The following is a 13,642-nucleotide window of genomic DNA, read 5'->3' as shown; positions in this document are numbered from 1 at the left end:
CTTTTTGCAGTGCGGTGGTCCAGCACCCCAACTGACAAGTTATTTTTCCATTGTCATTTTGTAATTATATCCCAAGTAGGGCGGCAAAATTCCGTGAATATTCAAAGTTGAAAACTTTCCGCGGGAGTAAATGGGGAATTAATGGGAATAAACATTGAATGCAACATGCTAGATCTTGCAGCATGATTATTAGCTAAAACATCCTGATTTTAATGCAAATTCAGTAGAATTTCAACCCTTCACTGTGCATTCCTCCATCACATGCACAGATATTTCCCAGCATGCTACACACTACAGCAGGGCTATTGAGGCCACACTAGTATTTGAGCCCAAGGACTTCTACAAAGTTCTACAGGAGCTTAATTTAAGAATATTTTTCAACATATTGAGCAAAATGGTCTCATTTTGTTTTTTCTACCAAGAAGAGTGCACTTTTTTTTAGTTCGAATATACTTATTTTAAGCTATTTTTGGGTTCATTGAGGTTAGCTAATTTTACTTGTTTTGAAAAGTCTTGACAATCCAAATTTTCTTATTCTATTGGCAGATAGGTTGATTGGCAACACTAAATTGGCCCTAGTGTGTGAATGTGAGTGTGAATGTTGTCTGTCTATCTGTGTTGGCCCTGCGATGAGGTGGCGACTTGTCCAGGGTGTACCCTGCCTTCCGCCCGATTGTAGCTGAGATAGGCGCCAGCGCCCCCCGCGACCCCGAAAGGGAATAAGCGGTAGAAAATGGATGGATGGATGGATGGATATTGGCAGATCATTTTGCTTACTTCAAGTAAAATACCCCTCATTTTTGTTGTTGTTTTTGAACACTGACTTTTTGCAGTGCAGCGGTCCAGCACCCCAACTGACAAGTTCTTTTTCCATTGTCATTTTCTAATCGTATCCCAAATAGGGTGGCAAAATTCTGTGAATATTCAAAGTTGGACACTTTCCACGGGAATAAAAGGGGAATTAATGGGAATAAACATTGAATGCAACATGCTAGATCTTGCAGCATGATTATTAGCTAAAAAAAAACCTGATTTGAATGCAAATTCAGTATAATTTCAACCCTGCACTGTGCATTCCTCCATCAAATGGACAGATAATTCCCAGCATGCTGCACACTTTTTTTTCTAGCAAGAAAAGTGCACTTGTTATTGGTGAAAATATACTTATTTTAAGGTATTTTGGGGTTCATTGAGGTTAGCTAATTTTACTTGTTTTGGAAAGTCTTGACAAGCCAAATTTTCTTGTTCTATTGGCTGATAATTTTGCTTACTTCTAATAAAATACCCCTTTTTCTTGTATTTTTTTTTCTTGTTTTTGAACACTGACTTTTTGCAGTATGGATAAGTTAGTTAGCCCCCACTTGGTCTTAAACAAGATACGTATGCTTTCACCTTTATGGAAACAATGCAGGGAAAAAGAGCCTTGACCTTATTTTTGTTCAACAGGGCGGTAAGATCCCCATACGTTGGACAGCTCCAGAGGCAATCGCGTACAGGAAGTTCACCTCGGCCAGCGACGTGTGGAGTTTTGGCATCGTCATGTGGGAGGTCATGGCTTTTGGCGAAAGGCCTTACTGGGACATGAGTAATCACGAGGTGAGATCCTGTTAGAGTGCACGGTTTTAGGTTGCGGCCTCATTTTTTTAAAAAGCCGTCATCGAGCAAAGCTCTTCTAAATTGTTTGCAGGTGATGAAGGCCATCAACGAGGCTTTCAGGCTGCCGGCGCCTATGGACTGTCCCTCCACTGTTTACCAGCTCATGCTGCAGTGCTGGCTGCAGGACCGCTCCAAAAGGCCACGTTTCGGGGACATTGTCAGCCTGCTGGACAAACTGCTGCGCAGTCCAGAATCCCTGAAGACCATCGCGGACTTTGATCCACGGTAACGTTTATTTAAAATATCCAAGCGAGGGCTGTGAATAAACAGTGTGCGTTTGCATCATCAGTACACACAATATGATACACTATACCAGTATTAGTCTAATACCGCAATACTAATGAATCATATTCAGTACTATACCACCTCTAAAAAGTATCGATGTTTTTTAGCATCACAAATATTTTTTTAGATTTTTTTTTAATGTATATTATGTTTATAAACTCAGGAAATATGTCCCTGGACACATGAAGACTTTGAATATGACCAAAGTATGATACTGTAACGACTCAGTATCGGATTGACATTCAAATTTGTGGTATCATCCAAAACTAAAGTAAAGCATCCAAACAACAGAAGGATAAGTGATAATTACATTTTAACAGCAGAGTACCGTATTTTTCAGACTATAAGTCACAGGTTTTTTTTATAATTCGGCCAGGGGTGCGACTTATACTCAGGAGCGACTTATGTGTGAAATTATTAACACATTACCGTAAAATATCAATTAATATTATTTAGCTCATTCACGTAAGAGACTAGATGTAAAAGATTTCATCGGATTTATTGATTAGGAGTGACAGATTGTTTAGTAAACATATAGCATGTTCTATATGTTATATTTATTTGAATGATTCTTACCATAATATGTTACGTTAACATACCAGACACTTTCTCAGTTGGTTATTTATATATATGATATTATGCATACATCACATGTGTTCATTCATAGTTTTGATGCCCTCAGTGACAATCCACAATTTAAATAGTCATGAAAATAGAGAAAACGCATTGAAATGAGGTGTGTTCAAACTTTTGTACTGTATATAATACAAATGATCTAAACCAAGCGGAAGTGTTTTAAATGTAGATTAAAGTCATCATAGGCCCCCTGTAAGTTTAAAGTTATGTAACAAAAAAGTATTTAATTTTCAAATCAATTCATTTTGATTTAGTTTTGTTTTAATTTAATTAATATTTATTTAATTTGGAGGGCACACTGAATGGCTTGTCAGTGAATCTTTTTCACATCTATGGACCCAGGGTTTCCCACACATTTATTTATTTGTGGCGGCCCGCCACGAAAGAATTACGGTCGCCACAAAAAAAATAAAAATAATAAGAATTTTTTTGGGGGGAGATTTTGACTCGCTCGACCGCTCATAAAAGCAATGGGACTCTGTCTGTGAATGGAGCTTGTAGTTACATATCATATAAATATGTAAATATTATATAAATATGTATATAAATATGTACATAAAGTGTTGTAATTATATTCCAACTCCGCGTTCTTCTTGGTCATCGCCGCCACCGCCGCCACCGCTGCCACCGCCGCTGCCACCCCACATCAATTTATTTGTGGCGGCCCGCCACGAAATAAATTTTAAAAAAATACAATTAAATTATAATATTTTTGTTTTTTTTTCCTCTCGGCTTTTGACTCGCTCGACCGCTCATAAAAGCAATGGGACTCTGTCTGTGAATGGAGCTTGTAGTTACATATCATATAAATATGTAAATATTATATAAATATGTATATAAATATGTACATAAAGTGTTGTAATTATATTCCAACTCCGTGTTCTTCTTGGTCATCGCCGCCACCGCCGCTGCCACCGCCGCTGCCACCCCCCATCAATTTATTTGTGGCGGCCCGCCACGAAAAAATTACGCCCGCCACAAAAAAAAAAAAAAAAAATACAATTAAATTATAAAATTGTTTTTTTGTTTTGTTTTTTTTACTCTCGGCTTTTGACTCGCTCGGCCGCTCATAAAAGCAATGGGACTCTGTCTGTGAATGGAGCTTGTAGTTGCATATTATATAAATATGTAAATATTATATAAATATGTAAATATTATATAAATATGTATATAAATATGTACATAAAGTGTTGTAATTATATTCCAACTCCGCGTTCTTCTTGGTCATCATCGCCACCGCCGCCGCCGCTGCCACCGCCGCTGCCACCGCCGCTGCCACCCCCCATCAATTTATTTGTGGCTGCCCGCCACGAAAAAATTACGCCCGCCACAAAATAAAAATAAAAAAAATACAATTAAATTATAAAATAGTTTTTTTTGTGTGTTTTTTTTCCTCTCGGCTTTTGACTCGCTCGACCGCTCATAAAAGCAACGGGACTCTGTCTGTGAATGGAGCTTGTAGTTACATATTATATAAATATTATATAAATATTTATATAAATATATGTACATAAAGTGTTGTAATTGTATTCCAACTCCGCGTTCTTCTTGGTCATCGCCGCTACCACCGCCGCCACCACCGTCGCCACCGCCGCTGCCACCTCCCATCAATTTATTTGTGGCGGCCCGCCACGAAAAAATTACGCCCGCCACAAAATTAAATAAAAAAAAATACAATTAAATTATAAAATTGTTTTTTTTTTTTTCCTCTCGGCTTTTGACTCGCTCGACCGCTCATAAAAGCAACGGGACTCTGTCTGTGAATGGAGCTTGTAGTTACATATTATATAAATATGTAAATATTATATAAATATGTATATAAATATGTACATAAAGTGTTGTAATTATATTCCAACTCCGCGTTCTTCTTGGTCATCGCCACCGCCACCACCGCTGCCACCACCGCTGCCACCACCGCTGCCACCACCGCTGCCACTGCCGCTGCCACTGCCACTGCCACCGCCGCTGCCACTGCCACCACCGCTGCCACTGCCACTGCCGCTGCCACTGCCACCGCCGCTGCCACTGCCACCGCCGCTGCCACTGCCGCTGCCACTGCCACCGCCGCTGCCACTGCCACCGCCGCTGCCACTGCCACCGCCGCTGCCACTGCCCATCAATTTATTTGTGGCGGCCCGCCACGAAAAAATTACACCCGCCACAAAATTAAAAAAAAAAAAAAATACAATTAAATTATAAAATTGTTTTTTTTTTTTTTTTTTTTTTTCCTCTCGGCTTTTGACTCGCTCGACCGCTCATAAAAGCAATGGGACTCTGTCTGTGAATGGAGCTTGTAGTTACATATTATATAAATATGTAAATATTATATAAATATGTATATAAATATGTACATAAAGTGTTGTAATTGTATTCCAACTGCGCGTTCTTCTTGGTCATCGCCGCCACCACCGCCGCTGCCACCGCCACTGCCACCGCCGCCGCCACCGCCGCTGCCACCGCCGCTGCCACCGCCGCTGCCACCGCCGCTGCCACCCCCCATCAATTTATTTGTGGCGGCCCGCCACAAAAAAATTACACCCGCCACAAAATTTAAAAAAAAATAAAAATACAATTACGGCGATTACATTTATTTATTTATTTTTTAATAGTTTGGCCAAGTCCCACCCCCGGCCAAACTACAAAAAAAAAAACGCGACTTATAGTCCGAAAAATACGGTAAATATGTACATAAAGTGTTGTAATTATATTCCAAGTCCGCGTTCTTCTTGGTCATCGCCGCCGCTGCCACTGCCACCGCCGCTGCCACCGCCCATCAATTTATTTGTGGCGGCCCGCCACGAAAAAATTACACCCGCCACAAAATTAAAAAAAAATAAGAATACAAATAAATTATAAAATTGTTTTTTTGTTTTGTTTTTTTTCCTCTCGGCTTTTGACTCGCTCGACCGCTCATAAAAGCAATGGGACTCTGTCTGTGAATGGAGCTTGTGGTTACATATGTAAATATTATATAAATATTTATATACCGTATTTTTCGGACTATAAGTCGCAGTGTTCTCCACAGTCCAGCGGGGGGTGAGACCCGGCCAAACCCCCAAAAAATAGTGTGTGTATATATATATATATATGTATATATATATATATATATATTTTTTTTTTTTTTTTCTTTTTTTTTTCTTTATTTATTTATTTATTTTTTAATAATACAAATACAAAAAAAAACGCGACTTATAGTCCGAAAAATGTGGTAAATATGTACATAAAGTGTTGTAATTATATTCCAACTCCGAGTTCTTCTTGGTCATCCCCCCTGTCGCCCGACCACACCACCACAAATAGATGCCTTACCTGTGGGAAACACTGATGGACCAATTAATGTGCTGCATAGTATACATTTAAAAAAAAAAAAGTAGACTTTTTAATGAGGGGGGCGACTTGTCCAGGGTATACCCTGCCTTCTGCCCGATTGTAGCTGAAATAGGCTCCAGCACCCCCCGCGACCCTGAAGGGAATAAGCGGTAGAAAATGGATGGACGGATGGACTTTTTTATGCAACATTAATGTCATTTTTATTTTTTTAATTAACAATTAAATGTGAAATTAATGTGATTTTTATGTGAAGTGAATTATATTTATATAGCACTTTTTCTCAAATGACTCAAAACAGTTTACATAGTGAAACCCAATATCTAAATTACATTCAAACCAGTGTGGGTGGCACTGGAAGCAGGTGGGTAAAGTGTCTTGCCCAAGGACACAACGGCAGTGACTAGGATGGCAGAAGCGGGAATCGAACCTGCAAACCTCAAGCTGCTGGCACGGCCACTCTACCAACCGAGCTAAACCGCCCCATTACAATGATATTCTCTGTAATTATCTAGAAAACGCCATACATTTTTTTAATTTACTAAATACCTAAAAAGGCATCTTTTTAACCAAAAAAACAAACAATAATTTTGTCTAACCGTTTATAGATACCAGAAATGTCAAATATCCAAAATGGGCAGCAGTTATTGTAATGTCGCCAACTACAGGCCTGGCGTGCACATTGCCGCATTTACAGTTGTGGTCTCAAGTGGAACTATTCAAAAAGTCAATAAAAGAAGAGTTTTTACGAGGTTGTCCGTAGATAAACAGCCCCTAAAAGCGTCAGGGGGAAGACTGGACACAATTTTGCAATGACGCTATAGAAAAGGGACCCAGCTTCTACCCTGAAGGCGACAACAAATTTGAGTGAAGTCTTTGTAAAGCAACACCAAAGCTCTTAAATCTCCTTTTTGTGTGTGAGAGTGTGCAAGAAGGCATGTCGTCTTCTTTTGTGAGAGAGCAGCAAAGCAGGCAGGAGTGGAAAGAAGACAAAAAGGGCAGCTATTGTCATATCTTAAACGTCTCTTTTCCCCTGACTGCTCCGACCGGTTTTCAATCACAAAGCGGGCTTCCTGCGCTGTAATTAAAGCTGTCAGTCGCCCTCGCCTTTTGTTGTGGCCGAGCTTGTCCATTACAATTGTTTTATTTATTTTTTCTTCTTCTTCTCTCCCTGCAGCGTTTCCATCCGTCTGCCCAGCGTCAGCGGCTCGGATGGTTCCCCCTTCAGGTCGGTGTCCGAGTGGCTGGAGTCCATAAAGATGAGCCAGTACAGCGAGAACTTCAACTGCGCCGGCATCGTCAGCATGGACCAGGTCCTGCAGATGAAGAACGAGTAAGTGCACTGCAAAAACTGAATTCTAAGTGAGATGAAATAGCCCAAATAAGGCTGATATTTGCTTATTTTCCGTCTTATAAGGTCATTCTTCTCACTAAGCAGATTTTATGTTAGTGTTTTACAAACCCTGTTTCCATATGAGTTGGGAAATTTTGTTAGATGTAAATATAAACAGAATCCAATGATTTGCAAATCCTTTTCAACCCATATTCAGTTGAATATGCTACAAAGACAACATATTTGATGTTCAAACTGATAAAAAATTTTTTGTTTTTGCAAATAATCATTAACTTTAGAATTTGATGCCAGCAACTCGTGACAAAGAAGTTGGAAAAGGTGGCGATAAATACTGATCAAGTTGAGGAATGCTCATCAAACACTTATTTGGAACTTCCCACAGGTGTGCAGGCTAATTGGGAACAGGTGGGTGCCATGATTGGGTATAAAAACAGCTGCCAAAAAAATGCTCAGTCCTTCACAAGAAAGGATGGGGCGAGGTACACCCCTTTGTCCACAACTGCGTGAGCAAATAGTCAAACAGTTTAAGAACAACGTTTCTCAAAGTGCAATTGCAAGAAATTTAGGGATTTCAACATCTACGGTCCATAATATCATCAAAAGGTTCAGAGAATCTGGAGAAATCACTCCACATAAGCGGCATGGCCGGAAACCAACATTGAATGACCGTGACCTTCGATCCCTCAGACGGCACTGTATCAAAAACCGACATCAATCTCTAAAGGATATCACCACATGGGCTCAGGAACACTTCAGAAAACCACTGCCACTAAATACAGTCCGTCGCTACATCTGTACGTGCAAGTTAAAGCTCTACTATGCAAAGCAAAAGCCATTTATCAACAACATCCAGAAAGGCCGGCAGCTTCTCTGGGCCTGAGATCATCTAAGATGGACTGATGTTAAGTGGAAAAGTGTTCTGTGGTCTGACGAGTCCACATTTCAAATTGTTTTTGGAAATATTCGACATCGTGTCATCCGGACCAAAGGGGAAGCGAACCATCCAGTTCAAAAGCCAGCATGTGTGATGGTATGGGGGTGCACTAAATACTGTCAGTAAATACAGTTCGGTTTGTACTTTTTTGAAGTAATAATTTCTTCAAGCATGAAAAAAAAATTCATGATGCCGAGGGCATAGCATTATGTCAAGATAATGGCACTAGCATTTACTTATTTAAGAATATTTTTCAATATATTGAGAAAAAAAGGTCTATTTTTTTTTCTACCAAAAAAAGTGCCCTTGTTATTAGTGAGAATATACTTATTTTAAGGTATTTTACTAGTTTTACTTGTTTTGGAAAGTCTTGACAAGCCAAATGTTCTCATTCTATTGGCAGATAATTTTGCTTAGTTCAAGTAAAATATCCCTCATTTTTGTATTTTTTTTTCTTATTTTTCAACACTGACTTTTTGCAGTGTGGAAATGCTGACGCCACTTATTTCATTTTATTATTATTATTCTTTTTCAAGTCATCACATTGCAAAAGAGTGTTTTTATTCCCGGCGGGACATCTGTTCCTCACTTTCTCCCAGTAGTTCCTTGATTTTCATTTGACCATGCTGCAGAAAGGTTGGCATCATTATGATCCCCGGGCCTCACTCATAACTCCTTGAATGTTTGTGATGGAAAAAGTAAGCCAGGAAAGAAGAAGGAGGAGGAGGAGAAAAAAAGATGTGGCTTTCGAGAATGACGACGGGCGATTGAGGTCACGGCTGTTCTTCTTCTTTCTCTCATCCCTCCTTTCTACCCGCACACTTTGCCCTGAGTGGCGCTTTTGCAAACCCTCAAAAAGTCACTCTTGGCACTTGCGGCTTTCTCTAAAAGTGAGGAGAAAATAGGGGGTGAAGAAATGCGAGTCTTATCTTCTGGTCTGGGATGTGCAGGACCCAGACTTGCCAACCTTGAGAATTCCGAATTCGGGAGATGGATAGATGGATAGATAGATAGATGGATAGATAGATAGATAGATAGATAGATAGATAGATAGATAGATAGATAGATAGATAGATAGATAGATAGGTGTATATGTATGTATGTATGTATGTATGTATGTGTATACTGTGTATATATATATATGTGTGATTGTATATATTTATAAGTATATATATATGTCTGTGTGTATATATACATATATATATATATATATGTATGTATGTATATATATATATGTGTGTGTGTGTGTATATATATATATGTGTGTGTGTGTGTATATATATATGTGTGTGTATATGTATATATGTACGTATGTATATATATGTGTGTGTGTATATATATAAAATGTGTGTGTATGTATATATATATATATATATATATATATATATATATATATAGATATGTGTATATGTATGTATGTATGTGTATATATATATATATATATGTGATTGTATATATATATATATATATATATAAGTATATATATGTGTGTGTGTATATACATATATATATAATGTGTGTGAGTATATCTTTATATATATATATATATAGATATGTGTATATGTATGTATGTGTATATATATATATATATATGTGATTGTATACATATATAAGTATATATATGTGTGTGTGTGTATACATATATATATATATATATATAAAATGCGTGTGTGAGTATATCTTTATATATATATGTATATACATATAAGTATATATATGTGTGTGTGTATACATATATATATATATATAAAATGCGTGTGTGAGTATATCTTTATATATATATATATATATATATATATATATATATATATATATATATATATATATATATATATATATGTATGTATGTATGTATGTATGTATGTATGTGTGGGAAAAATCACAAGACTACTTCATCCCTACAGAACTGTTTCATGAGGGGTTCCCTCAATCTCCTGATGATTGAGGGAACCCCTCATGAAACAGTTCTGTAGAGATGAAGTAGTCTTGTGATTTTTCCCACACATACATATTGAGCTCTACCACGGTATCGAGCACTATTTTCTGGATAATCCAATCAAGACATATATATATATATATATATATATATATATATATATATATTTTTTTTTTTTTTTTTTTTCCGTTCATGAATGAGTATATCCGTTCGGCCACCGTGTTCAATGGAGAAGTCTGATCTACAAAATTTGCAGGCAGCATACTCCTTCCTCTTTGAACTGTCCTGGATGAACTGAAATTATTTTTTTCCAATCATTTTGGATCTTGCAAGCGTACTTCTTCTTACTCGTCGTCACCATGTCTCTTCGTTCTTCTTCTTCGTCTCTGTGATGGTTTTGATCATTACTACTTGCCGTAGTTTTGAAGCAATGCATGATGGGAATCCGGATGTTGTGTGTCAGTGTATTAACCTGCCGGCTGGAATAAACACACGCTGAGAAATAGCTCCATGCCTGCCTACTTTATGGGTTATAGATAAACCTATGGATAACGAAGACATATATAATAGTCTCCTTTTCAGGTGAGAGAGGATGCTAAAGGTAGTACCTTTAAGGCATGCCCCCAATATTGTTGTCCGGGTGGAAATCGGGAGAATGGTTACCCGGGGAGATTTTGGAGAGGGGCACTGAAATTCGGGAGTCTCCCGGGAAAATCGGGAGGGATGGCAAGTATGGCAGGAGCTCCGAAAAGGAATGAAATTGCCTAAACATTTAGAGAAAAGGCTTAGTCAAGCACATCATTCCTGCTTGTTTGGGACAATAACGAGGGCCAGGGCTTTTTTCTTTTTCCAACCGCACAAGCGGCCCAAAAGAACCCACAGGAGCCGCCTGTATGCCGAACATATCTGAGCTGGCGGCCATTCGGGAAGATGGGCCAGATTGGGAAACAGATGACAAAACTCCTTTGAAGTGTTTGTCATGTATGAATGGCGTGATCTTGTCCTCGCCATCTGCTAGCACTCTTGAGGAAACCGGCGGTTACTTACCAGTGATTCATGGTCGCACGGGCAGAAGCCTTGTTAAAATCATTAAAGCCGTAATGATGGCTGCCGGGTAGCAAAGTGTCGTCTTTTTTAATGTGAACCTCGCCCCGCCTTTCTGTTGTCATCAAGTCGGACTTGAATGGAGAGGAAGCGGGTGCCTAATGACCCGGGATGAGTCAGTGATTACTTCAAGGCGCGGGAGCGTGACTGGTGTTGGCACGGGGCCAGCGTGGAAATCGCCAAATCACTCCTCTGGTCCGTCCTGTTCAGAAAACTTGGAAGGAGATCTTTGGCTGCTGTGACTTCAGTGTTTTTGGAGGGGGCTCCTGTTCAATAAATGATCTACGATTGTGTGCTTCGGACATGCTGGAAACTGCTGCTTTGCATGGGCCGTGGAGAAAAAGATAACCTATCCATCCATTTTCTACCGCTTGTCCCTTTTGGGGTTGCGTGGGGATTCTGGAGCCTATCTCAGCTGCATTCGAGCGGAAGGCGGCGTACACCCTGGACAAGTCGCCACCTCATCACAGGGCCTACACAGATAGACAGACAACATTCACACTCACATTCACACCCATCCATCCATCCATTTTCTACCGCTTATTCCCTTTGGGGCAGCAGGGAGGGGGGGGGGAGCTGGTGACTATCTCAGCTACAATCAGGCGGAAGGCAGCCTACACCCTGGACAAGTCGCCACCTCATCACAGGGCCTACACAGATAGACAGACAACATTCACACTTACATTCACACCCATCCATCCATTTTTTACCGCTTATTCCCTTTGAGGTCGCAGGGGGGCGCTGGTGCATATCTCAGCTACAATCAGGCGGAAGGCAGGCTACACCCTAGACAAGTCGCCACCTCATCACAGGGCCTACACAGATAGACAGACAACATTCACACTTACATTCACACCCATCCATCCATCCATTTTCTACCGCTTATTCCCTTTGGGGCCGCGGGGGGGCGCTGGTGCATATCTCAGCTACAATCGGGCGAAAGGCGGGCTACACCCTGGACAAGTCACCCCCTCATCACAGGGCCAACACAGATAGACAGACAACATTCACACTTACATTCACACCCATCCATCCATCCATTTTTTTACCGCTCATTCCCTTTGGGGCCGTGGGGGGGCGCTGGTGCCTATCTCAGCTACAATCGGGCGGAAGGCGGGCTACACCCTGGACAAGTCGCCACCTCATCACAGGGCTAACACAGATAGACAGACAACATTCACACTCACATTCACACCCATCCATCCATCCATTTTTTACCGCTTATTCCCTTTGAGGTCGCGGGGGGCGCTGGTGCCTATCTCAGCTACAATCAGGCGGAAGGCAGGCTACACCCTGGACAAGTCACCTCCTCATCACAGGGCCTAAACAGATAGACAGACAACATTCACACTCACATTCATACCCATCCATCCATCCATTTCTACCGCTTATTCCCTTTGGGGCCGCAGTGGCGCTAGTGCCTATCTCAGCTACAATCAGGCGGAAGGCGGGCTACACCCTGGACAAGTCGCCACCCCCTCACAGGGCCTACACAGATAGACAAACAACATTCACACTTACATTCACACCCATCCATCCATCCATTTTCTACCGCTTATTCCCTTTGGAGCCGCGGAGGGCGCTGGTGCCTATCTCAGCTACAATCGGGCGGAAGGCGGGGTACACCCTGGACAAGTCACCACCTCATCACAGGGCCTAAACAGATAGACAGACAACATTCACACTCACATTCACACCCATCCATCCATCCATTTCTACCGCTTATTCCCTTTGGAGCCGCGGAGGGCGCTGGTGCCTATCTCAGCTACAATCGGGCGGAAGGCGGGGTACACCCTGGACAAGTCACCACCTCATCACAGGGCCTAAACAGATAGACAGACAACATTCACACTCACATTCACACCCATCCATCCATCCATTTCTACCGCTTATCCCCTATGGGGCCGCAGTGGCGCTGGTGCCTATCTCAGCTACAATCAGGCGGAAGGCGGGCTACACCCTGGACAAGTCGCCACCTCATCGCAGGGCTCACTTTCACACACTAGGGCCAATTTAGTGATGCCAATCAACCTATCCCCAGATGCATGTCTTTGGAGGTGGGAGGAAGCCGGAGTAAACTCATGCAAACTTCACACAGAAAGATCCCGAGCCCGGGATTGAACTCATGACTACTCAGGACCTCCGTACTGTGAGACACACGCACTAACCCCTGTTCCACCGTGCTGCCTCTATCTATTAAGTTAAAGTTAAAGTACCAATGATTGTCACACACACACTAGGTGTGGTGGAATTTGTCCTCTGCATTTGACCCATCCCCTTGATCACCCCTTGGGAGGTGAGGAGAGCAGTGAGCAGCAGTGGTGGCCACGCCCGGGAATTATTTTTTGGTGATTTATCCCCCAATTCCAACCCTTGATGCTGAGTGCCAAGCAGGGAGGTAATGGCTCCC

The 13,642-nt window shown here is 41.1% G+C and overlaps 1 protein-coding gene across 2 annotated transcripts in view; it reads left to right on the top strand.

The window, feature by feature from the left end:
- epha2b (eph receptor A2 b) overlaps window positions 1-13,642 on the top strand; it is a 122,303-nt gene that overhangs the window by 105,624 nt on the left and 3,037 nt on the right. For both annotated transcript variants that reach the window (XM_061904782.1, XM_061904783.1), the window contains 3 exons: window positions 1,447-1,596; window positions 1,688-1,881; window positions 7,082-7,237. In XM_061904782.1, the coding sequence (XP_061760766.1) occupies window positions 1,447-1,596; window positions 1,688-1,881; window positions 7,082-7,237 (500 nt within the window). The remainder of the gene's footprint in view (window positions 1-1,446; window positions 1,597-1,687; window positions 1,882-7,081; window positions 7,238-13,642) is intronic.

Source organism: Nerophis ophidion, linkage group LG06 (genome assembly GCF_033978795.1).
Source record: "Nerophis ophidion isolate RoL-2023_Sa linkage group LG06, RoL_Noph_v1.0, whole genome shotgun sequence".
Lineage (NCBI taxonomy): Eukaryota > Metazoa > Chordata > Actinopteri > Syngnathiformes > Syngnathidae > Nerophis > Nerophis ophidion.
The sequence above is the reverse complement of the archived record's forward strand: the minus strand, read 5'-3'. Positions and strand labels throughout refer to the sequence as shown.